The following is a 26,430-nucleotide window of genomic DNA, read 5'->3' as shown; positions in this document are numbered from 1 at the left end:
AACTGCTCCAGGCCCCGCAGGGGGGTGGCCCTCCAGCAGGCCCTGCCTCCGTTCCCATTCGGTCCCGCCTCCTCTTCACCAGATCCGCTCCAGCCGTCCAGGGTTCCTCCCACCACCAGAGGGCGTCGGCGCTGAAGAGAGCCTTCTAGCCGCAGCAGGCGACGCTCTAGGTAGCGGCTGCTCCGTGGCCTGTGGCAGTGGCGCTCTAGCCCGCGGTGTGCGGGCGAGCTCTCAGTGGTGCGGCCGGCGGGCGGCGATGGCGGCCGTACGGGGCCTGCGAGTGTCGGTGAAGGCGGAGGTCCCGGCGGGGCCGGCCTTGGGGCCACCGTCGCCTGAAGCAGAGTCAGGTTTGGACCGCGGCGAGCCGGAGCCCATGGAGGTGGAGGAGGGCGAGCTGGAGGTCGTGCCGGTTCGGCGCTCGCTAAAGGAACTGATCCCGGTACGGGCGGGGGGCGGGGGCGAGGGCGAGGAGGAGGTCGCTGAGCGAGTGTCCCGCGCCGGTGGGGGCCGGAAGGGGAGGTGGCCGGGGCTGGGGGAAGTCTGGGTGAAGGGATGTGGGGGGGCGAGCGCCCGGGGGGCGGGGGCGCCAGGCTTGAGCAGAGACGGGCAGCGAGAGAAAGGACGCTGGGGCGCCCGGAAATGGGTGTTGAGGGGGCTGGAGGAGGTGGGGAGGAGCTGGGGGGTAGTTGAGGACACCCCCTTCGCTGCCCCTCGGAGTCAGTCTGTGCAAGAGTGTGAATGAGGAGGGGTTGGGTTTATCTGGGGGCTTGAGATAAAGGGCGAGCCCCGGGCGGGAACAGAACCAGGAGCGGCCCAGAAAGAACTGTCGAGTGGCGCGGGCATCCAGGTCTCTTTGTGGGTCCTACTCCGGTGGAGCTGGTGTCTGTTAAACATAGCACTCGCGGTTTCCCTTGGGAGAGCTGGGCTTGTCAGCTGCAGAAACTCTGTGTTTCTGTTGTGACTTGAGGGTCATCTTGTCCCCGCGCGGCTCCGCTGTTACACCGTGGCTCCAGCATCTCACCCTTAATGAAAACAAAACATCAGTGAACCAGCAGTGGTCCTTGGTCCCTCTTTTATCACGATGGGGATGCTGAGAGGTGTTTTTGCTTTTGGTTTGGTGGTCTTGTGTCCGGTTCTTAGGGCTGGTCTCAGGCCTGCATGGCTTCTCTCATGTACTTAATTTCTCACCTAACATGGACTACTTTTTAGCACATGTCTGCTAGTCTTGCTTTTAAATTAAGATTATGGAAAAAGATTTTAAAAAAAAAAGGTAAGAGCACTAAAGACAGTAAATTATAGTGACTCTGGCAACAACAACTAACATAGTGGCATTTTACCATTTACTACATTATATCATTTAAAATATCACTGAGGTTGTGAAGTAGGTGTTATCATCCCTTCATTCCTTCAGTTCAACATGTACTTATTGCGTCCCCCACTTAGTGCCAGCCACAGTCCTAGGCACTTGACCAAGATCAAGACCAGACTGTGTCCTGGAGTTTATGTTCCAGTTGGGGGGACACAAGTAAACTAATAATTTACGGTAGTGGTGAGTGCTGTGGAGAGAATAAAGCATGTTAATGGGATGGAAGTGTGCAGAGGGCAGGGAGGGTGTGCAGAGCAGGAAGCAGAATGGCATAGGATGGTCAGCAAAGTCCTCTGAGATGGTGAAATTTAAGCTGAACCCTAGGTGACAAAAAGGAGCCGTCCATGTGAAGATTTGGAAGAGAGCGTTCCCAGCAGGGGCAACAGTAAGTGCAGAGGCTCTGAGATGGGCACAAGATTGTTTTGTTGGAGAAAGGTCAAGTTCTGTAGCACAAGTGGGAGAGCAGTTAAAAGAGGTCAGAAAGGTAGGCGGATACCACAGAGGAAACCTAGGCCCAGAGAGGCCAAAGGAATTGTACAGTGTCATGTAATCAGTGAACGTCAGAACTGTGATTTGAGTCCCCAGGCTTCCAAATCCCATCCTATTTTCATTGCGCTGTGCTGTGTTTTCCCCAGAAGGTCGAGGTGAGTCCTGACTTCCTGCATTTTGGTGAAGACTTGTGCTCCATCTGGTGGCCTGGCACAATGAATTTGTCCAGTCTGGGTTGGGGAGATAAGTGACTGTGCCTCATCTTGGATATTTTTCATGAGCGCCTTTAGATTTTCATTTACACGGATACCTTCAGTAGATGGAATTACTTTATGTTGTGGCTAGGCCTAGAAAAGCCTTCCTGGTATAGTAGTTGATTGCTACATGGAGCCACTGGGACAGGCTTCCCCATGATATGAGGTTGTCGGGGCGGGGGAAGGATTGCTGAAAAGAACGACTCTCCAGAAGGAATGGGTTGTCAGGCTGGTCGTCCGTTGCTCGTTAGCAATTCTCACCCGTCCCCTTCTTGTTAGGACACAAGCAGAAGATATGAAAACAAGGCTGGCAGCTTCATCACTGGAATCGATGTCACCTCCAAGGTAAGACAGACCATGATTAATTTATTCATTTTGAGAAGCAGGTGAACTTAATGAACGAATCTCTAGGAGAACAGCAATTACTCTTTACCTCCTTTTTTCTTTTGCTGTTGGATTGAAACTTTTTTTTAGGTTTAAATTTTGTGTTTTACCGTGATGGCTTCATGCATCCTGAGAACATTGAGACAGCATTTGTGTGTCGTTGAATCCATGAGAAGATGTAATCACTGTACCGAGATGCCTGTAATTAACCACAATCAAGAAAAAGTTCTGCGCTGGAGTGCTTTTTTTGTGCTGTCCATTCTTTAAAAATGTGTAAACTGTTTCCACTTTAAATGAAGCAAAACATGAAAGTGCCTTGCACGTAGTAAGCCCTTAGTAAACGTCTTTATTCCTCACTGGTTGAGGCCAAGAAAAATACGATTTCCTGAATGTGTGTGTGTGGCTAAACTTTGAAGGCCAAGTGGACTGAATTATTCCCAGTACCTGGGAGTATTGCCTTTTATCTAGTGATTGCTGTTACTAGATTACCAGCTTCACTGTAACTCCTCACAGAACGAAACATATTATTTTCTTTACAATAAACAGTTGATACTTATTTATTGCTTTAATTGCTGATGATATTCAGCTTAAACATTGTTTCTGACTTTAATGTGCGCAGTTAAGTTTCGAACAGAGTTTAAGTTACAATTCTGAATAAATAATCCTGTGTTACTATATTGGATGTGTGAAAGCAAAAATAAAAATAAGTATGTCATGCTAACTTTTTTGTGTTTTATCTGGGTCTCAATCTCTGATTGCTTAAAGGCCAAAAGAAGGAACTGATCATCTTTTTTGACAAGAAAATAGAATAAAGTGAAGATGTTTTCTTTTTGTAATTGAAAAAGAAGTATACAGGACTCTTCTTAAGCCCACACCATTTACCATTATATGAAGCAAATATATGGGGGAAAGGGTGGTAGCCAAGAATTGGTACTTCAGTCTTACTAAAGGAAGGTAGATTAGTTGTTTCCACTGGGAAAACTTAAGTGAAGAAAATTAGCATAACTATTGGGAAATAACAGAATTGTTGCTGCTTTACCAATCCCCACAAGCTTTCTATAGTCAGACCTTCAATTAGTGTGGCAAAGTCGATATACAATTAGTGAAGCTTCCTAAAAGCTATCAGAAACCCATAGTTGGACCTGGGTTTATTTTACCTCTTGGAAAAAAAAATTTAGGAAACTGATTGTTTTGTTTTTTAGAGAGCATCAATGCTTCTTGTCACTTACAGATGAAAACTGGCAATTCCATGGGCACAAGTTTAGAATAGAGGAGAGAGTTTCTTTGCTTCAATGTTATTTTCAAATGCAGAAAAAGCTTTAGGGAGTGGACTGCTCAGGCAGACATAATGTGATAGGTGTGATTACCATGCACACAGACTTTGTGAAATGGGGGTGGTGGGGGGACTTCTAGAAATAGCACTGAGATCAGAAGATCTGCCCCTTATTAACTGAAGTGCCTCTGGCAAACCTTTTAACTTCCTTTGTGCCTCAGTTTCTGCACCCGAAAAATTGGAATGTTAAGATTGTTTAGATATAATTTGTTTACAAGATTTCTAATAATAAATGTCAAACCATTATTCATTACTCACTGAATCAACAAATATTCATTGAATTCCTACTGTGTCCCGGATACAGTGATAGGCAATGAATCATTGTAGAGATTATTACAAATTATAACACTATTAGTGTATACCCTCCCAGTCATTGACTGTGAATATCTAGTTCTTTGCAAAAATTAGTAAAGGCACAATGTTGCTTATTTCTTCTAAGTTACTTGTCACTGATGCATCATTTTGTGTTTGTGATTTAACTTTCCTCTTCCATGTTTCACTTCTTTGGCTTTTTCTATACCTTCTAGGAAGCAATTGAAAAGAAAGAACAGCGAGCTAAGCGCTTCCATTTTCGCTCAGAAGTAAATCTTGCCCAAAGAAATGTAGCCTTGGACCGAGACATGATGAAGAAAGGTACAGGGTGTTCGGGGGGAATTTTTCCACATTCTCCCAGAGAATGACTTTTCCCTGCCAGGGCCTCATGCTTCTGGCCTTGCCTTGCATGTCCAGTCCTCATCCAGATACTGCCAAAGGAAGGAACTGGTGAATTCCCCATTTCTGAGGTGACCTGTTAAAGTTGAGCTGCATTAGCTGTCTCTCAGATGTCAGAGCTAGGAAGAAGGAGATTGTCTTCTCTGAGAAGCCCCAGAGAACGTCACCTAGTTGGAGGCAGAGCTGAGATTAGAGCTGTGCTTCTATGGACTCTTACTCATTTTCTGCTTTTAACATAGAAGTGTTAACTTTTCTTTGCCTTTAAATATAGTGGGAGTGTATCACAGTGAGACTGTCTTTTAGGGGAGTCAGATTGGTCGGGGGGATACCATTAATACTTCGGTTGATACAGGCTTGTGATTTTATTTTATTTTTGTGTTTTGTTAGGGTAAGTATCATGCTTCCTGAAATTCACCCTGAATTATCTAGTAACCTACCCCAGTTTTCGAAAGCAATTTATGAATAGAGGGGAAAATTATTATTACCCTTTTAGTAAGTTCACAGTCATATTTATTATTCCATAAGTGCAAATGACCGCCCTCTGTTGTATTTGCAAATTTGGGATTTGTGACGGGCTTAATAGGCAGCCTTCTGAATGCATGTTAAAGGTCTGTGCTCTGCTGTGTGAGTTTCTCTAGGCTTGCTTGTTTGATGAAAACATGTTGAATGAATGAAAGAATAGCGACTATTTGTTGGGAACTTGCTCTCTTACCAGGCACTGTGTTAATTAGCGGGTTACATATTTGTTTCGTACTCATTTCTCACAACAACCCCATGAGGAATGTATTTTTATGCCTATTTTACAAAGAAAACAGGCCCAAAGAAGTTAAATAAATGCCCAGGTTTACACAGCTAGTAAAAGTAGAGTCAGGGTTAGAACCTGATAAACCAGATAAACCCAGGTTTATCTGACTCTAAAGCCTTGCTGTTAACTACTTTGCTCTGTTGCCTTACAATATGTGATATGACACCAGAGACCCAAACCTCATTCCGTGCCAGTGGCCAGAGTAGCTCGGACGCAGAGCTCAACTCTGGATGCTGCTTTACTCCTTTTTTCTGCATAATGAGTTCAGTTTGGAAATACGACCTTGCTTCCCCTGCAGGCCAGGCGTCCAGGCATCTGCTTGAGTGGATTTTTCTGTTTCAGAAAAAGTCCTGTGAAGGCATAGGCATTCATGTGCCTGCACAGTCTAGACAAGGCAGGTGTCGGAGGCCTTTCTTACAGCTCCACCTTGAAAGCCCCCCCGTTTCCTTCTAGTCCCGTAAGCAGTCCTTGTGACATCTTGCTTCTGACCTTGCTCATGCCTGTCGCTCTGTTGATTTGCCCCTCCTTGTCCCATGCTTTTTCGTTTCAGATGTCACTGCCTCTGTGAAGCATCCCTAATTACCCACTTCAGCCTCTCTTCCCACCTGTGTTGGGGCTCTTTAGAGTGCCGAGCCCTCCTGGGATCTAGTCTCAGTTCCTTAGTGAATGCGGGCGAGTTAGTGAACCTTTTTAGGTCTCACTTTCCTTGTTGTAAAATGGGAATAGGATACCTTCCTGAAAATGATCACTTTCGGGGTTAAATTTTAATTTAAAAAAAATGTTTTTTTGAAAAGTAATCCCGATCTCATGGTTTTAAAGGTTCTCTTAAAAACAATAGATCTGCCTGGAATGTCAGTTGCTCATTACAACCTGTTTTTTGATCCAGGAAGCAGCCTGGTTTTGGAGTGTGTTCTTGAACTCCAGAGAACCCTGCTGCCTTTCCCAGATCAATTTAAATTAGAGTGGGGGAATGGGTTTGGATAGATCTCAGAGATAGTTATTATTTTTATATCTCCTCAGGTAATTCTAATGTGCAGTCAGGATTGAGAACCACTGGTGTTGTGGTTAAGAGCGTGGGTTCTGAAGTCTGACTGCCTGTATTCAAATCCTGACTTGTCACTTTCTAGCTCTTTGACCTTAGGTAAGTTGTTTAGCCTCTAAGAACCTCAGTTTCCTCATCTGGGAAGGCAGGATAACGTTCTTATAGGGTGGTTGGGAGGCTCTGACAAAATGTTATGATTCTTAGAGTGGTGTCTGGCATATAGTAAATGTTAGTTATTATTATTATCTGGCATTCCCCATCTTCCAAACAGTCATCTAAGTGGTCCAGCCTCTTGGGAGAATGGGGACATTGGAATAAGCATCTTGATTCCTGCAGCCACAGTAGGTGTCAAGTTATTTCTTCTTATTAATATCAACAGTAATAAAATACACCATTTGATAAATGCTTACTATGTGCCAATCACTGTGCTATGTGGTTAGCTTATCTTCCAACAACCCTGTTGCAGGGAACGTATTTATCATTTCTGTTTTACTGGTGAGGAAAGTAAGGTGCTGAGAGGTTGAGAAACTTGCTCAAGGTCCCACAGGTAGTAAGTAGCAAGGCTGGGGTTCGAAGGCTGGTCTGACTGAAGCCTGTGTTCCTGATCTCTGCCAGCTTCAGGGATGTGGGTTGGGATGCGCTGCACTAGGCCAGTCCTCATCGAGAGTAACTCGCTACTTTTGAGTGACAGTGTCAAGCAGCTTCTCTTTATCTCCAAGATCAAAGCTCTCATGGTTGGAAAGGACCTTAGAGGTCATCTGGATCCCACCTCCTGCCCAGTGCTGCAGGCCTTTGGGCAGAGTTCCCCCGTGGTCCTTTGGCCTCTGCCTGAACATTTCCTAGTGGTGGCATGAGAACTATTTATGAAGCAGTCAGTCTTTTTGTCTTTGTTTTAATTAAGGCATGCACACTGTTTATTTATTTATCTTTCTTTCTTTCTTTCTTTTTTTTTTTTTTTTGGCCGCACCCTGTGGCATGTGAGATTTTAGTTCCCTAACCAGGGATCGGATCTGTGCCCCCTGCAATGGAAGCGCATAGTCTTAACCACTGGACCTCCAGGGAAGTCCCCACGGTCTTATTTTTGGATACTTCTTCATGTTGAACAAAAATTGCTTTCTAGTAATTTCTGTCTATTAGTTACTGTGTAACTCTTAGAACAACATTAAGTCCTTTCCTCATTCACACAGTAACTCTTCAGGTGAAGGAATGGACAGCCCATTCCCTAAACTTTCTTATGCGGCATGACTTTCTGGTCTCCCTCCTATAGACCCTTCCCAGTTTCTAAATGTCCTTCACCAGATGAGGTACAGGTTCCAGATTTGGTTGGATTCGTGCAATGCATGGCAGGACTCTGACCACGGTTTCTGTCCCAGCCATTTCATAGTAGTCATCTTCTAGTCAACCAAAGCACCAGTTCTTTCCCTCAGGAAATGCACCTATCAAAACAGTCTTTCTCATCTTGTACTTGAGACATTTTAAAGAGTTGCCTTTTTATTTATCCCTATTAAATTATATCTTGATTTCAAGACTCCATTTCAGCTTACGGAGTTAATTTTCATCTTGACTCTGCCTTTCAGCATTTTATCTGCACTCCTCACTTTGTTATGCCTGGCTTCTGCATCTTTATCCAGTTGTTGGTAAATGTCAAACAGGATAATCCCGTATCATGCCATGACACACAGATCCGTGAATTATAGTCTTATTCTATTATCAGGCCCACCTATCATTTTATTGTCATGGGGAACTAGATGACATGCCTTAATAAACTTGAGATAGAACATGTCTGTGGTATTCTTTGAATTTCTTGGCCTGCTAATCCAATCAAAAAAGAAATGAGGTTAGCTGGCTTGCTTCTTAGTGAACTCATGTCATTTCCTATGGGAGAGACTTAGTTTCTTAAGGGATCAGAGATTCTGTCTGATAAGCTATTTTTTAAAAATTTCCGAGAATGACAATCTTTTGCATCGTTTGGGAATTTCTCTTTTCCTCTTTTCTGAAAATCAGTACGGGCTTAGTCCTTCTCGAGGCTTTAGGGTGCCTCGCTCCTTCCCTGCGGCTTTTTAGAGATTACTGCCTAGTTCTGAAGTCACTGGTTAGTACAGTGGGGCGCAGTTCTAGCTTCGAAGACTCAAATCTGTTAAAACTATTTCTGAAGCCCTTCTTGTCACCTATCTTGGGTTTTAGTTCTCACTTAATGATAGCTATTCTACTGCCCTTCAGTAGTACAGCAAAATAGATCAACAGTTCTGCCCTTTTCCCCAAAGCAACGTTGCTCCAAACACTCGGGAAAAAAAAAACCCACCATTGCCACACACACACACACACACCCCCACACCCCCATCCCCGCCGTGCCGCTTGGCTTGTAGGATCTTAGTTCCCTGACCTGGGATTTAACCCGGGGCCATGGCAGTGAAAGCGCCGAGTCCTAACCACTGGACCACCAGGGAAGTCCCCCATTGGCATTTTTTTTTTTTTTGCGGTACGTGGGCCTCTCACTGCTGTGGCCTCTCCCATTGCAGAGCACAGGCTCCGGACGCGCAGGCTCAGGGGCCATGGCTCACGGGCCCAGCCGCTCCGCGGCATGTGGGATCTTCCCAGACCGGGGCACGAACCCGCGTCTCCTGCATCGGCAGGTGGACTCTCAACCACTGCGCCACCAGGGAAGCCCCCACCATTGGCATTTTTGATGAGCCTGTTTGCTCTGGACTGTAACCTTTTCTTCATCAGATGTTAGACAAACAATTCGTGTCCACCAAAGAAAATTTGGAAAGTAAAGTAAGAAGAAAAATTGCCCACAGCGCACCACCCAAATGCAGTCATTGTCAACATTTTGTGCATTTCCTTCTAATCTTTTCTGGGTATGGACTTTGTTTTTGCTTTTCCCTTTGTAGTCCTACTGCTTTCTTCCTTTTCACTTGACAGTCTGTCATCAGCATTTTCCATGTTATTATAGAGCCTGATGTAGTCTTTCAGATTCGTACATTTCTTACATTTGTTCTCTTCTATTGGTAATTTACCCTTTATCTGTCTCCCATATGTGTTGTTTGGTGAGTTGTGCTCACCTAAGCTTTGTTGCTTTCTCTTTTCTTGGGATCACCGCTCATACTCTGAGTCACTGTATTTAGTGTCTTCCAAATTCTTTGATCATCCTAATCTGAGGCTTTGAAATTGGCTACTTTTTCTCTGGATTTTCAGAAATCTGCTTTCTTAAAGACTTGAGTTTTGTGTCCTACGACCTGTCATTCATTGTCTTCTTTCCTGTTGGAAAACCCAAGATGATTCCCTCACCACCTTGCTTGTAGTCAACACTCAGTAAATGCCCGGTTCTCATTCCCCAGTTCATTTGTTCACTGCCACCTCAGCAATTAGTCCTTTCTCATCATCTGGGCATAAATCTAGGCGCCTTCTTTGTTGCTTTGTTTTATTTTAAGCAGTGACATTGCAGGCTTCCATCAGATCTTAAGCTTGTCTCATATATGGTTAAATCCTTCATATCAGCATCTCCTACAAGATTTTCTTCTGCCTGCTCCTCAGTCTGATTCCTCTACCCTCGCCAGGAGCTCTCCTTGTTGTTTACCCTCTTCAAAACCATCTCTTTACTTCCCAAAGGATTTTTTCCTCCAAAATCATGGCTTTTAGCTTGAAGAACTGAGAAGATCCCCTGGGCTACCTCTTCAGTTTCCCATCCTGCGTGGTAGAGTTACTCTGCATGTCCAGTGTGGACATCCATCTCATTTGGGGTTCTGTTCATTGTTGCACTGCTGGTCACTAATAAGGACTTGCTAAGGATTCATAAGTCTTTTTTTTTTTTTTTTTTTGGCCGCACCATGCAGCATGTGGGATCTTAGTTCCCTGAGCAGGGATTGAACTCATCCCCTCAGCAGTGGAAGCACAGATTCTTAACCACTGGACCACCAGGGAAGTCCCAGGATTCATAAGTCTTGATGGTATCTCTGTCTTCATGAATCTGAGTTGGCAGGAAGATACTTACCTGATTTATTCTGCCCACCCCTAATGGGCTCCCATTAAACCTATCTTTTACTCTTCAAAATGACAAAAAAAAAAAATTAAAAAGAACTTTTATCTGAAAGTATTCACATGTATTTCAAGTTCATTTGTTTTAAATAAAATATATGACATATAAAAACATACTTAGGAGTAATGGATGCTGAATTCTTTTTTTTTTAAATTAATTTATTTTTTTGACTGTGTTGTGTCTTCATTGCTGCACGTGGGCTTTCTCTAGTCACGGAGAGCAGGGGCTACTCTTCGTTGCGCAGGCTTCTCGTTGCAGTGGCTTGTCTTGTTGCGGAGCACGGGCTCTAGGCGCGCGGGCTTCAGTAATTGTGGCACGCGAGCTCAGTAGTTGTGGTGCACGGGCTTAGTTGCTCCGTGGCATGTGGGATCTTCCCGGACCAGGGCTCAAGCCTGTGTCCCCTGCATTGGCAGGCGGATTCTTAACCACTGCGCCACCAGGGAAGTCCCAGATGCTGACTTCTTGACAGAACTACTTTGGAGAAGCTCGGGGAGAGAAGGGACGTGGAGCACTTACACAGGACCTAGGGTTTTTTTTGTTTGTTTTTAAATTTATTTATTTTATTTATTTTTGGCTGCGTTGGGTCTTCGTTGCTGCGCACGGGCTTTCTCTAGTTGTGGCGAGTGGGGGCTACTCTTCGTTGCGGTACGCAGGCTTCTCATTGCAGTGGCTTCTCTTGTTGCAGGCCATGTGTTCTAGTCGCCCAGGCTTCAGGAGTTGTGGCTCACAGGCTCAGTAGTTGTGGCTCGCGGGCTCTAGAGCACAGGCTCAGTAGTTGTGGTGCATGGGCTTAGTTGCTCTGCGGCATGTGGGATCTTCCCAGACCAGGGCTCAAACCCGTGTCCCCTGCACTGGCAGGCGGATTCTTAACCACTGCACCACCAGGGAAGCCCGGGCCCTAGTTTCATATGTAGTGTTTTATTTGCCTCAAATCTTTTTTTTTTTTTTTTTTTGTGGTACGCGGGCCTCTCACTGTTGTGGCCTCTCCCATTGCGGAGCACAGGCTCTGGACGCACAGGTTCAGCGGCCATGGCTCACGGGCCCAGCCGCTCCACGGCATGTGGGATCTTCCCGGACCGGGTCACGAACCCGTGTCCCCTGCATCGGCAGGCAGACCCTCAACCACTGCACCACCAGGGAAGCCCTATTTGCCTCAAATCTTTTTAAGAATTTAAGCGTAAAGCTAGGTGGTAGATATACAGGTATTTTAAAAATATTTTTTCTTTGTTGATATATTTGCGTATTTCACAATTAAAAAGATTAAATGAGATAATGTGCTTAAAGTATTTAGTAAAAAATTAGCACAATTCTGGTAAGGCTGAGGTTCCTTTAGACCACAGCCTTCAATGTTTCTTCCTTCCCAGAGGTAACAGCTCTTATCAGTGTGGAGTGAATTATTCCAGACTTTCTTCTATGTATTTGTGTACACAAATATATACCCTTAGAAAATATATGGTGATATTTATGTTTTAATTTTTTTAATGTATGTATTTTTCTGCAGCTTTTTTTCACTCAGTAATGTGTCTTAGAATCTTTCCATGGTATATAATAAATTATCTCATTGTTTTTAACTGCTTAATATTCTATAATATGGATAAACCATGATTCATTTAATATGGATAAACCATAATTTATTACTCTGATAGCTACTGAGTTATTAAAATAGTGCTGCAACAAACATCTTTGTGTGGACCACTCTGTGAACCCATGTGTGTTTAGGATAGATACTGAAGAGAATTCCTTTGCGTATAGGGCATGTGCTTAATTACATTTGTAATAGACACTCCTAGTTGCCCTTCAGAGTGGCTGTGGCAGTTCACACTCCCACCAGCAGAGGGAGGGGCTTTTTCCTCCACACTGCCACCAATTGATACTAAAAGACATGAATTAAAAACATAGTCAGTGGGCTTCCCTGATGGCACAGTGGTTAAGAATCCGCCTGCCAACATAGGGGATACGGGTTCAAGCCCTGGTCCGGGAAGATCCCACATGCTGCGGAGCAACTAAGCCCGTGCGCCACAACTACTGAGTCTGTGTTCTAGAGCCCGTGAGCCACAATTACTGAAGCCCGCATGCCTAGAGCCTGTGCTCTGCAACAAGAGAAGCCCACGCACCGCAACGAAGAGTAGTCCCCGCTCACCACAACTAGAGAAAGCCCGTGTGCAGCAGCGAAGACCCAACGCAGCCAAAAATAAATAAATTAAAAAAACAAACAAACAAAAAAACCTGGTCAGTGAAAACTGATACCTTGTCTTAAGGTGGATTATCCTGATAGTAGTGAGGTCAACCATCTCTTCATGTTTATTGGCCTTTTCTGTTTCTTTTTGTGTGAATTGCCTGCTCATGTCCTCTGCCCATTTTTATTTGGGGCTGTCATTTTCTATTGATTTGTAGGATTTCTTTGCTCTACTTTCGTACTTTGCTTTACATCCAGGGGCAGTGCCTCTTCTTCTTCTCAGAACTGTCTTGACTGTCGCACATTTCTCATTGACATATCTTTAAAAAATTTTAGAATCGGTGTATCAAGTTCAATGAATAATCCTGTTGAATTCGGTATTGCTTTTATCATTACAGGTCATTTTGAGACGAGGTGTCATGTATATAATCAACACCATTTGTTTAATCTTCCTCAGCCTAATAAGCCCATTCTGAATAGTCATTTATTTAATGCTATTGCTGTGTGATAAAAATTAAAATAGTTTACCTTACTGTCAAGTCTCATTTTCTTTTGAAATAATTATTATCTCTTTCAGCATATTTCTTTTTAAAATACCTATTATCTGAACTGTTACAACGGGCTACTGGTGGATTGTGCAACAGCAGGTGTCTTGTTTTTCTAGCAATCCCCAAAGTGAGACTGGAGACAATCTACATTTGCGGCGTAGATGAGATGAGTACCCAGGATGTCTTTTCCTATTTTAAAGAATATCCTCCGGCCCACATTGAGTGGTTGGATGATACCTCCTGTAAGTAACCCAGGTTACTTGAATATGCTTCTATTTATGATTTTAAAATAATTTTTGCCATCTCAAATGGTGAATGATTTTGGCCAGACTATGTCTAACCTCTGCCTTTAGCCTAGGAGAGAAAAAATTGCTCACTGCTGAGAACCAGAGTGCGTTAACCAGTCTGCCAGATCGTACTCCATGCGTATTCTAAGTCAGCTCAGAGGTGGTTATCCGGCCTCTAGGAGGATGGTTGTTGGCAGCTGAGTCCAGGGTACATGACTAAGGCCTCTCTTAACACCCACAGTTTCCCAACAAAGGGGTGGGTCCAACTGCATAGACTTGGGGCTGCATTTTCAGGGCTTTAGACTTTGTCATTGCAACTTGCCATACAGCTTTTCAGAGGGCTATCTCTGACCTAGAACTAGACCAGAACCCTCTGACACAGTGCCAGACTTCTCATCTCTGCTTGCTTTGGACTGTGTTTTCTGGAGCTTCATCTGCTGGCCCTAATCTGGGGACTGTTCCACTTGTGAGCTAACTGTAATTTTTAACTTGCATCCCCTCTCCAAGTCTGGCCTGACCTTTGGTACCCACTCTGCTGGCTTCTTGTCTTGTCTCACTTCTAGTCTGGCTTTACTTTCTGCCAGTGTGCTGACCTGCTTTTCCCGGCTGCTTTCTTAGATGTTAATTCATTGAAAGAAGAAGAAGCATGACTGAGTAAAAGTTTTTCTCCTTTTTTCTTAACTTGGACCATCCAAATCAGGGGATGGCAAGCCTTTTTTATAAAGGGCTGGATGATAAATATTGTAGGCTTTGCAGGCCATACAGTCTCTGTGGAATCTACCCAACTTTGCCGTTGTAGCGTGAAAGCAGCCATAGACAATATAACTGAATGAGCGTGGCCGTTCTCTGTAGAACTTTGTTTACAAGAACAGGTGGCAGGTGTGTAGTTTATTATACGTTAGTTATAACTAAATAAAGCCGGTTCAAGTATAAATAGATAAATGGATGGGTGATGGATGGATGGATGAATGAATCAATGATAGCAGGTGGTGGGCTGGATTTGCTAACGCCTGATTTATCTAATGAAAACTGTAGCTAAGGGATGTTAGAGTCAGAGGAACCCTTAGAATCATCCAGTTCACCTATCTCGTATTGTACATCAGAAACTGAGAAACAGAAGCGGGAGGTGATTTGCTCAAGACCATGTGGCATATTATTAACAAAGATGAGAATCTTTAGACCTTCATTTCCCAAACTGAGATACAGGAGTGACATAAGTTTGAGAAACGCTGCTTTAAAGTTAAACTTCTCAAAAACCTTTTCTTGCTAAATTCTCTTAAAGAAGCAAATTAAATTGATTGCTGCAAAGCCAGGTGGCTGTCACGCCTCCATTCTATATATCCCATGGATGCCATCGTCACCCACACTTCACAGTAGGGAAACATCATTTAGCATGTCTGGATAACAAGGAACAGCAGAGGGCTTCCATGTAGGGGGCAGTAGAATAAAGGATAATCTAAATTTATTTGAGAATTTTCACCATCATCATCATCAAGAACTGCTAACACTTATGTATAACAGCCACTGTATACCAGGCAGTTTTAATATACAGAACTCCTTTTCATGGAGTACTTGACCATTATTTTGTGGACCCAGTTTGGGAATGTAGCTCTAGGTTGATTTTATCAAAGAAGTTTTACTACCAGGTTCTGTAGTTCCTTTCATTCGTTGGTGTGTACATTTACTGATGCCAGTCCATAGCTGAATGAGACTTTAGCAGTGAATATGATGTAGTCTCTGTTCTCAAGAAACTTAACCGTTTGGATGTGATGTAACGTGTTATCTTATTTTAGGTAACGTGGTTTGGTTGGATGAAATGACAGCCACACGAGCCCTTATCAATATGAGTTCCCTGCCAGCCCTGGATAAGATAAGAAGCAGGGATGCCAATGAGGACAAGTCGTCTGAGAAAAGTAAAAAAGGTAACTGACCACAAAGGAGGGACTTTGGGGCTAAAAGTCCTGTCCTTTACAACTTGAGTTTCTGTGCAGTGTTATATAGCATCTCATCACCAGTTATTTCTGAAATAAGCTATGATGCTTTGGATCATTAGTAAAGAGGAGGAGAAAATATTAGACTTAGCATGTATGAGATGGAGTTAAGATTCATCTTGTCCCTCACGTTCCATTTTAGACAAGCAGGAAGACAGTTCCGATGACGATGAGGCTGAAGAAGGAGAAGTTGAAGATGAGAACGCAAGTGATGTAGAGGTCAGTGAGAGGGCAAAGGTGTCTGTAAGGTTTCACTGTAAACAACTGCTTACTGTCTTGGTATTTAAGCCTTAAAGACTTAATACAGTACGTTGTGTTCTTCCTCTGGCTTTCACCGTTATACCTCCTGAGGGGGCACCAGGCTCTTGGCCTTTAAGTTCGTGTGGCTATAATGAATGATTCATCTTGAGATCTTAGTACTCACACTTCTGTATGAAAGGAAATGGTTTTATTGAGAAATCCTTTGAAATGCTATCAAATCAGTAAAATTAAGGAATAGCAAGTAATGGCATATTTCCTAATGGCATATGTACTATTGTTGGAAATATTAAAGTGTATTCATTTTAAAATTATTTATTAAATGCCTACCATATACCAAATTCTAGGTGCTGGGGGTATAGCGTCAAGCAAAACAAAGTCCTTGCCGTTTCGGAGCCTACATTCTAGTGGGGTGGACAGACAATACACTGATACACAGATATGTAATATAAGGTCAGGAAGTGATGAGTGCTGTGAAGAAAAATAAAGAAGGGTAAGCAGGTAGAGAATGATGGAGACGATTCTTTTAGACAAGGTGGTCAGCGAAGACCTCTGACTTAGACATCCTGCAGAGGAACTGGTGCTGTAATGCTGGTGGGTATTAGTAAAGGTAGATTGCTTTCTTAATCAGTGGTAACTTTGCTGCTGAATGAATATGAAAAAGGCTTTAATTTTTATGTCGAAAATGCTCTTTTTTCTTAAGTTGGACACGTTGTCTCAGGTAGAAGAAGAATCTCTGCTAAGAAATGATCTTCGTCCAGCGAACAAACTTGCTAAAGGAAATAGGTTATTCATGAGATTTGCTACAAAAGGTAAATGATAATTGGTATTGATTTTTATTGATTTTTATTTTTAATCAAAGTGATTTTTATTGAGTGACACCTCTCTTGAATCAGAACTTAGGTCAGGTAATCTCAAAGCTCCTTCAAACTATAATATTCTGTGCTTATAAAATCAATGACTTGCTGCCTGAGTTGGAATTTCACACATTGAAAGTGAATATTATTTGTATACTGCTGTGGTTTCTAGCTAAAGTAAGTTATTTTCTGTCAAAGCTGGTTTGTCCCATGTGCTTTTCAGCCAGTTTATCATCTGAACTATGAAAACTTTAAAACTGTATTTTAGGTATCATAGCAGTATCTTCCTGGACATTGCTAGTAGTGCCATTCAACTCTCATTCTCTAAAGAATTAAATTAAAAGCCTCTTAACAATTCATAAGGCTTTTTACACATAATGATTTGGGTACACATTAATAATGTGTGTGTGGTGGGGGGGGGTTGAGTCAGTTGAGAGTTAATTGGAAATGACAACTCTTCACCCCTGAATACTTCAGTAAGTATTTCTGAAGAACAAGGACTTTGTTTTACACACAGTTATCAAAATCAGGGAACTCAGCATTAATACAATACTATTACCTAATTCGGAGTCCACATTCAGATTGTACCAGCTCCCCACTCTGTATATTTAAACTACCTGGGGGAGAAAAAAACTGCCTGGCACACAGTGAGTGCTGTGTAAGTGTTAAGAGTTCATGCTGCTGCTGCTGCTGACAATGACGATTATCAAATACATTGGGATTATTCTTTATACTACTCCCCCACTGAACTAGGATCCACTCTAGGACTGGGTGTTTAAGTCTGCCGTGTCGCCTTAGTCTCCCTCAATATGGAACTACTCCTTTGTTTTCCTTGACTGGGACATTTTTAAAGAGGACGGGCTCATTATTTTATAGGCTGCCCCTTAGTTTGTCTGATGTCTCCTAATTAAGTTCGGGTTGTGCGTTTGTACCACAGAAGTGACATTGTGTCACTTTCAGTGCATCATATCAGGAGGCACATTGTGTTTATTTATCCCCTTCCTGAGGATGTTAGCTTTTATCACTTGGTTAGGGTAATGATCGCCAGGTTTCTCCACTATAAAGTTACTCTTTTTCCATTTATAATTTAAAGGTTTGTGGGGAGATGCTTTGAGGTTATGTAAATAGCCTGTTCCTCATCCAGCTTCCATGCAGTAGCTTTAGATCCATTGATGACTTTTCAGCTCTCTCATTTATTAGTTGGCAGTCTGCCGTAAGGAAGAGCTTTCCCTTTTTACCCATTTGTTTATGTATTTACTTACCTTTTTTACTTATATCAGTTTAGATTCATGGAGTTTTATTCAATGGGTTATCATCTGTTCTATCATTATTTTGATTCACAAATTATTTTGGATTTGGCCAGTAGAGCCTCTTCAAACTGTGTTCTTGTGACACGCCTTCGTGATTCTTTGAGTTCTTTCTTTATGGCACAATAAAACATCTTGTTTTGCCAGACTCAACTTGTACTTTCCCTGCCCCAGATCTGGAATCAGCCATTTCTCCAAGGAGCTGGTGGGCATGTTTTTTGTAGGGTGCACATTCTGGTTTGTGACACCAAGTTTATCTCTAGCACTGGGTACATTCCCATTGGTGTTCATCCGTTGCGTTCAGTGAGTGCCCAGGGAGCTGTCAAGAGACCTTTATATTATGAAAATATGCGTGCTCACTGACCACCTTTTCTTCCTGTTAACTGGCATTTTAACTTGATAAATGGGGTCTTTTCTTCATTTACTTATTCGAGGGACCATTTGTGTGCATTCTGGATATATGGTGCTGTGCTATTTTCCTTAAGCCATTTTGAGGAACATCACGGTAAACTGGAAAAAAAATGGTTTGCCTAATACATGGACCTGTGTATAATCTGTTTCTTTGACCCTGATTCTGTGTTATTGGAGTGTTGTCATTCAGAAATGAATATCATCTTTCAGGGGGCAGTGAAAATGCCGCCTCTTCTAAAAGCCTTTTTGATTCCTGAACGCTGGTGATAAGTGATGCTCCCCTGTGCTTCTTGGAGCCTAGTATATTGTATTGTTGTTAATAGTATTTTCTCTATGGAGTCAGCTCCCTAACAGCAGCTTAACCTGCCTCACCTCTGAGTTTTGCTCCACCCCCTCCACAAGGCACTGCGTTAGGAGGCGCTCAGAGAGTGTTTCTAGTGCGTCCTCCCCTTTTGTCGGCTGATTGTGCTGATCTGATCCCAGCCACGAAAAACATTCTTTTTTTTTTTTAAACCCATTCAACATTGTCTTCACACTCACAGGAAATCCTTGGTAACTTGTAATTAATTTTTAGATGACAAAAAGGAACTTGGAGCAGCGAGAAGAAGTCAGTATTACATGAAATATGGGAATCCAAATTACGGAGGCATGAAAGGAATTCTTAGTAATTCTTGGTGAGTCCAAAACCTTAAAATACAATAGTTTAAATAGTACGTAAGCTTTTCATAATCCTTCAGTTGGTATTCTGCAGTGGAATGTCAATACCATATGTGGAAGTGAAGGAAAACAAGAAGAAAGAATTCAAGATTTTTAACTGTGGTAAATGGTGTGAGAATGCTGACTTTCAGTTTCATGTGAAATATCTCAGTTTCAGCACCTAACATTGTGTCAGGGTGTAGTTGAAATTAACTAGTGGATTTCAAGGCCCTTCCTGCTGGTTTTTGATTATGTGCTTGTTTTGGCAATGTTGCAGGAAGCGAAGATACCATTCCCGTCGCATTCAGCGGGATGTGATCAAGAAGAGAGCCCTGATTGGGGACGACGTTGGCTTGACATCCTATGAACACCGACATTCCGGTAGTTGCCTGCTCAGCTCTTGGGTAGACACGTGTTTGGCTCCTGAAATCATATTTTTATTCTTAATACAGTCTCTTAAGGTTCCAAACTTTATCATCCTCTCTTCCTTGCCCTCACCCTCTGCCAACATATAGGAAAGTAAGTCAAGTCACAATTAATTTGAAATTGCCCTGTACAAAGAGGTCAAATGATTTTATAAAAGCCGTTCTAACAATAAAGGCAAGATGTAGGAAAAATTAAAACTTTTCTTAGGAATCTAATTTTCCTATTAATATCAAAAGCATGAAAAAAATTTTTTTTAATTATTTTGTTGGATGAGTTGATTTGATCGTTCCTTTGTCTGATGAAAATAAGCTGCTTGTTTAGCGTTCTGTGCTTATTGGCTTGTGCACGTGAATGCCTCAGTAAAGTGGGATATCATGACTTGGGTTTCATTTTGTTTCTTCCTTCTTTTTTCTTTTTCTCTTCCTCTCTCTCCCTTCCCTCCCCCCACCCTCCCTATCCCCCCTCCTCCCTTCCTCCCTTCCTTCCTTCCTTCCTTCCTTCCTTCCTTCCTTCCTTCCGTCCTTCCTTTTGGTGCTTATTGTGAAGGAACCATTTTCATTATGTTTTATAAAGATTTATTTATTTTGAATCTGATCTGTGAAAATCTTCTATATGCTTTGTAGAACCAGCCAAGTCAGCATACAAACACAGAATAACACGCGTACACATTTATCATTGTAATAGGGACAGGGAGAGATGAAATCTCTACATTTTAATTTCATGTGAATATCCAAACTTGTATATTTGAAATCTGCAGCTTAACGCACATACTTTTCTGATACACAGTTAGGCTTTTCCAATTTCAGTTACTTTTATTTTCATTATATAATCTTTATATTCATATTAAAGAAATTAAAAAACAAATTGCCTCTAATTCTAGCACTCCAAGATTAACAACTGATTTCATTTTACATTTTTCCTTTGTCTCTTTTCACAATAAATACTGTAATAACTGTTGTGGACATATATTTTATATTCTGCTTCAAGCATTCCACTTACAAGCATTTTTCCATGACTTTTAAAGGTACATTTCATTATTCATGGCGGTTATGTTCTATAAAGTGACCGTGATCATTGAAAACCATTCAGAGACTCTAATCACACCTTTTTTTTTCTTTTTTTGCGGTAAGTGGGCCTCTCACTGTTGTGGCCTCTCCCGTTGCGGAGTACAGGCTCCGGATGCGCAGGCTCAGCGCCCATGGCTCACGGGCCAAGCTGCTCCACAGCATGTGGGATCTTCCCGGACCGGGGCACGAACCCGTGTCCCCTGCATCTGCAGGCGTACTCTCAACCACTGCGCCACCAGGGAAGCCCTAATCACACCATTTTTGTCAACTGATCAATATATAACTTTGTTTGATGTGTCTTTCTGCTTAAAGACACCTCATTTACTACATACTGTTGATTCATTAACACTGGACTCGAGGCCAACAGCAGTGTAACTCATGCCCGAGCAAAGCTTATCTATCTAACACACGTATTTTCTCCATACGGCTTGTCACAGCCTTATTGTGTTTAGGAACACTAGACAGCTTTGGAACTATGCTCAGAGGCTATTTTAAACAAGGAAATCACCAATAAAAGCCACAAAAGTGTTAAAAAGTAGCACTCACTGGACTGCAAAAAGGACACTTGTTTACAGTGTGAGATAAAACAAAAAAGATGTGGCTTTGCTTGCCCGCAGCTGGGAACATGCATGGCTGGTGCCTCAAATTTTTTGCTGCTCCTATGCATGTCCACAAATGACCACGAAAGTGCCATGGGTTTTGATTCTGGAGTGACACATACAATTGGCAAATTCACAAATACAGACTCTGTGAATAATGATGAGGGTCTGTATTTTAGATAACTTTGTAATATGGCATCAGGCTGCTCGTTCATACTTTACCTAGACATTCTTTGTTGTCGGGATCAGAATGGTAACCAGATTAGCACTATTGAACATAATGCCCCAATAAACTCTAAGGATGGGAATCCCATCTTTTAAAAAGGTCACTGATGTAGGATAGAAAATTGGATTTGTTAGTTTTAGGGCTTTTCCTAATGTTTTTTGGTTAAATTCCTTAGGACTAGTGAATGTTCCTGAGGAACCCATCGAGGAGGAGGAAGAGGAGGAGGAGGAAGAGGAGGAGCAGGACATGGATGCTGATGACAGGGTGGTGGTGGAGTACCACGAGGAGCTCCCAGCCCTCAAGCAGACCCGGGAGCGGAGCACGTCTAGGCGGTCCAGTGCCAGCGGCTCAGACTCAGATGAGATGGACTATGATCTCGAACTGAAAATGATTTCCACCCCTTCGCCAAAGAAGAGCATGAAAATGACGATGTATGCGGACGAAGTAGAATCTCAGCTGAAAAATATCAGGTAAAAATATTTTTTTCTTTTTATCAGTGCTGGCTTTTAATTTGATTTAAAAAATTACTAAGTTCTTCTTAATACCAATTACTAACTTCTTCTTAATGCCTCTTAATTTTATATCCACTTTTATGTTTTCTAATTTCAGTCCTTTGTAGAATTTGAATAAAAGCATCTGATTTTTCCTCTTAATGTACGAGAGGTGATCTTTGTTATAAAAGCTATAGACGATATAGAAAGTGAAGTCACCTGTAATCTCCTCTTCTAAGAGAACGACTGTTAGCAATTGGGTGAATTACTTTCCTGCTAGTTTTATGTGTATACATAACACATAGAGAAATTATAGATATCTTTGTACAAAAATTAAGTTATACTGTTTATCTTGTTTTGACATATGCTTTTTCCATTTAATGTAGTGTAGACATCTGCTAATTTTTCAAGTGTATGCAGTCCATTGTTTTGAAAGTGTCATTGTTTATTTAACCAATCCCTTATTGATGGAGGTTTCTGTTTTGTTTTTTTTTCCCTTGGCTGCGCCATGCGGCTCACAGGATCTTAGTTCCCCAACCAGCGATCAAACCTGGGCCCTCGGCAGTGAAAGAGCAGTGCCCTAACCACTGGGATGCCAGGGGAGTCCCTGGATTTCTGTTTTCTTACTGTTGCAACAACTAGATAAATTCTAGTTACTGCATAAGTCAAGGCACGTGTTTTAAAATGTGATGTTGCTAAATTTCCTTCCAAAAAGGTTTTACTCAAATTACCACCTGTTGCCTACAGAGTTCACCAACCTTAGGTATTATCACTCTGATTTTTGCTATTCATGGACGAAAAAATACAGTTATTTTAATATGCGTTCTTTGATGACCAGTGGAGCTGAGCAGATTCCTGAGGGCAGATCGCATATGCATGGCTCAGAGAGGGCTCGAGGCTGGGGTGCTCTCTAAGAGTTCTTGATGGTGTGTTTGGGAAAAGGGAAGAAAAAACTTTTAAGCTGGTTGGTTTGTATGGCCTTGTTCACATCCTTATTTTTAGTTTTCAGAGAACTTTCCAGTGGCAAATGCTGCCGAATAATGGAACCCGTCCCCTGACATGGTGGGAGAGGTCTTTGGCAGAGACGCCTGTCCTTTAACGAAAGGGGTTGTAGACTCCGTTGTGTCTAGACTGTAGCCAGATCACAGCCTGGGTGAGCAGAGGCCTCCAGCCCTCTGCAGGCCTCTACTTAGCGTTTGTCCCAGGAGGAGGGGGCTCGCAGGTACGTGCTCTGCGATAGCTTGCAGATGCCGTGTGCGGAAACCACCCCGGAAGACTCAGGGGCCTGCTCAACCCCAAGCAGCCTCTTTACAGCAGGCTGGTCCTGGCTTTTGTAAGCAAATAATTACTGGTTTATGGTGTTGTAAGTGAATGTTGGCCATGTTAGATTGGGTTTCTTAAATTGTTTTTCCAGAGTGTATGAGATTGTTGTATGAGTGTTATCCCACAGTTCAAGTTGGTTTACTGTTCCCCCACCCCCCTTTTTAAAGGAACTCCATGAAGGCAGATACTCTATCTACAAGCAATATAAAAAACCGAATTGGTAACAAATTAACACCTGAGAAATTTGCAGATGTCCGACATTTGTTAGATGAAAAACGTCAACACACACGTCCACGGCCACCTGGCAGCAGTACTAAAACAGGTATTGTTGAGTTGTGTATCTGGGCTTCATTCTGAGTTCCAGAAAGCAAATGCAGACAGGGATAGGTTCTTGGATAAAACGCTGTCATTTACGGACCAATTTAGTAGTCCTGATTCATCACTTCTAAATTTTGGGTTAGGCATTGGCACTTTAGGACATGAAATTTAATCAGACTTTTGCAATACTTGTTTTCAATATTTTTGTCCCAAACAGTTATTTTACTCTGTATGTCATTGGTATACTTTATACATAAGGATAATAGAAATTAACTCGGGTTGTTGTATAAATGGTTAAGAGTTTGAACTGGTTAGTTTATATGTGCAAACACGCATATAGTGGGTACTTGGCCATGCCTGCTATGTGCCAGGGCTAGATGCTGGGAGTGTTAGAAGTCTTTGCAGGGGATGCAAAGTAATCATAGAACTCAGATGGAAAAACATAAGGGCACACATTCAGGTAATTCCACCTGAAGCAGAATGGAGTAAGTGCTGTGATAGGGCACTGTAAGCAGTGGGCTGTGGGAACAGAGCGGGGAGGTGGATCTGTTGGGGGAAGATCTGTTGTGGGATGCTTCTCAGAGCATGTGGCTGTGGAGTGAGGCCTCGGAGAGGAAATAGGATCTCAGTTGGCAAACCTCATTTGTTGAGGCGGGAAGTAACATGATCTTATATCTATTTTAGAAGGTAACTTGGTGGAGGCGTAGCGTGTGACAGAGAGCTAAGTAAGTAACAAGGGCCTGAACTAGATCAGGGACAGTGGAGGCAGAACTGATGACAGTGTCAGCCTTGGAGAGGAAGAAGACTCAGCGCTGGGAATTGCGGGAGGAAAGGGAGAGAAGCCAAGGGGCCCAGGCCTGAGGGGCTGAAAGATGGGGGTGCTGTCCTCAGAGAGCATAGGCAAGGTGGGTGAAAGCCCAGCACAGGGACTTGTTAATAAATGTGTTTTTGTGGTTGCTGTTATTGTGAGAAGGAGCTCAGGAGGACAGGCAGGTTTCTGGGGGGGGCGGGGCTTGGAGGAAAAACAAATACGATTTGGGACATCTTCCCTTGATCCTTTGCTTTTTGTCAGTCTCATTACAACTATTGTTCAATGTAATAGTTTATTGAGAACTTCTTACATGTTCAGAGATTGCGGCTTCTGTCCTCAGGGAGCGTGCAGTATTTCTTGTCAGCCGAAATGTTCGTAAATCATTTGCTCTGCTTGATCCTACTACAGAAAACACAAAGCAGACAATTCTGCCTCAGAAGTTCCTTTCTGGAGCAGTCAGCTAAGGTTTTTTTCCCCCTGTGAGCCCCTGGGGATTCTCATTTGAATTTTCCCAGAGAATCCAGACTCTGTAGAGGGAAGGCTCTTAAAAGCTTGGTTGTGCTGGGCCCCATGTCCAGCACGTGTCTAAATCTCAGGGAGATTTGGTACCAGGTCCTGCAGAGATCTCAGGTTGACAGTACAGATAGCAAAGCATACGCACGTGGTCACGGTAGTACTTTTTTTCTTTTTCTAGATATACGCCAGCGATTAGGAAAAAGACCACATTCTCCGGAAAAGGCTTTTAGTGGTAACCCAGTCGTTCGGAGAGAGCCCTTTTCTGATGTACATAGTAGGCTAGGTGTTCCCAGGCAAGATGTTAAAGGCCTCTACTCTGATACTCGGGAGAAGAAATCAGGTTGGTAACACTGAAAACTGATGGGGAAGGGAATTGGATAAGAGCAGAGACAATGGGTGTAGCACAGAAATACTTTGTTAGCAGAAGGCAGGAAATAGCATATGACCAAAATAAATTACTTTTCCTCTTTCATTATAGTCATCGTCATCATCATCGTCATCGTAATGGTAACAGTGTGGAAAATTTAGAAAATGGGAAAGAAAACCCACCCCTGATTCTTTCTGTTTAACACAGATACTTTTTAGTTTCATGCTATTCCAGTCTTTGCCCATATAAATATACTATTATTTTCATATATCATCTTATCATAGGCATTTTTCCACATTGTTACAGCTTTTATAAATAAAACTTTTTTTTTTTTTTTTTTTTTGCGGTACGCGGGCCTCTCACGGTTGTGACCTCTCCCGTTGCGGAGCACAGGCTCCGGACGCGCAGGCTCAGTGGCCATGGCTCACGGGCCCAGCCGCTCTGCGGCATGTGGGATCTTCCCGGACCGGGGCACGAACCCGTGTCCCCTGCATCGGCGGGCGGACTCTCAACCACTGCGCCACCAGGGAAGCCCTTATAAATAAAACTTTTAATTGCCTTACAGAGTGTCTATCTTATGAAATTCTGTGTATTTCTCTATTGTTAACTATTAATATTTGAAAAATTAATGGAGAGTGGGCAGAATCTGAAAGTTGACAGTGTAGCAGGCCCATCAGTTTGCAGAATGTTGTAGCTGGGAAGATCTGGGAATGGCCCAGTCCTGGCAGAATGAAGTTGTCCACGGACGGGATGGTGAGTCTCACCAGGCAGGGGTAGGTGTAGTATAAGCAGCCTCCCAGGTGATTCTGATGTGCCTAGCATGGGGTAGGGTGGGGTCGGGGGGGCACATATCCCCGAGCTGAGAGAATCTCCCGTTGGGTCCAGTTGTCTCAGTCTGCAGGCAGGGGACTGCAGCCAGGGAAAGGAGAGGATCTGCCCAAGGCTGCACCATGGTTGCAGGTGCCACGGACAAGCCCCCAGCCGCCCTGCTGGCTCCACCCCCGCCCCCCGCCCCGTGCTTCCTGCATGTCAGGTGTTGCCAGTGCCCCTGTTTCTCAACATCGACTGCCAGAGCTGAAATGCCTTCTCACCCAAACAGGTAGTTTATGGAATCGCTTAGGATCTGCACCCAAGACCAAAGAAAAGAACACGAAGAAAGTGGATCACAGGGCGCCCGGCACAGAGGAAGATGACTCCGAGCTGCAGAGGGCATGGGGGGCTCTGATTAAGGAGAAAGAACAGTCTCGCCAAAAGAAGAGCCGGTTAGATAACTTACCATCTCTCCAGATTGAAGTTAGTCGGGAAAGCAGCTCTGGTTCAGAGGCAGAGTCCTGA

General features: G+C 43.1%; 1 protein-coding gene across 1 annotated transcript; it reads left to right on the top strand.

Moving 5' to 3' along the window:
* The first annotated feature begins 256 nt into the window (after positions 1-256).
* On the top strand, positions 257-26,430 carry NCBP3 (nuclear cap binding subunit 3). The gene is made up of 13 exons (XM_065896431.1): positions 257-439; positions 2,389-2,454; positions 4,354-4,459; positions 13,261-13,386; positions 15,225-15,353; positions 15,565-15,641; positions 16,384-16,492; positions 18,830-18,929; positions 19,229-19,332; positions 21,445-21,739; positions 23,251-23,405; positions 24,907-25,068; positions 26,195-26,430. Exons 1-13 carry the CDS (start codon positions 257-259, stop codon positions 26,428-26,430), a joined length of 1,848 nt encoding a protein of 615 aa, XP_065752503.1.

Source organism: Phocoena phocoena, chromosome 19 (genome assembly GCF_963924675.1).
Source record: "Phocoena phocoena chromosome 19, mPhoPho1.1, whole genome shotgun sequence".
Classification (NCBI taxonomy): Eukaryota; Metazoa; Chordata; class Mammalia; order Artiodactyla; family Phocoenidae; genus Phocoena; species Phocoena phocoena.
Note: the sequence above shows the minus strand (reverse complement) of the source record. Positions and strands in the feature narration are given on the sequence as shown.

What these genes read in the sequence shown, in the direction of transcription:
- NCBP3 (XM_065896431.1), top strand. Translation starts at nt 257, where the DNA reads ATGGCGGCCGTACGGGGCCTGCGAGTGTCGGTGAAGGCGGAGGTCCCG. An exon ending in GTCTGAGAAAAGTAAAAAAG is followed by an intron (nt 15,354 to 15,564) that starts GTAACTGACCAC and finishes GTTCCATTTTAG; the next exon opens with ACAAGCAGGAAGACAGTTCC. An exon ending in CTATGAACACCGACATTCCG is followed by an intron (nt 19,333 to 21,444) that starts GTAGTTGCCTGC and finishes TAAATTCCTTAG; the next exon opens with GACTAGTGAATGTTCCTGAG.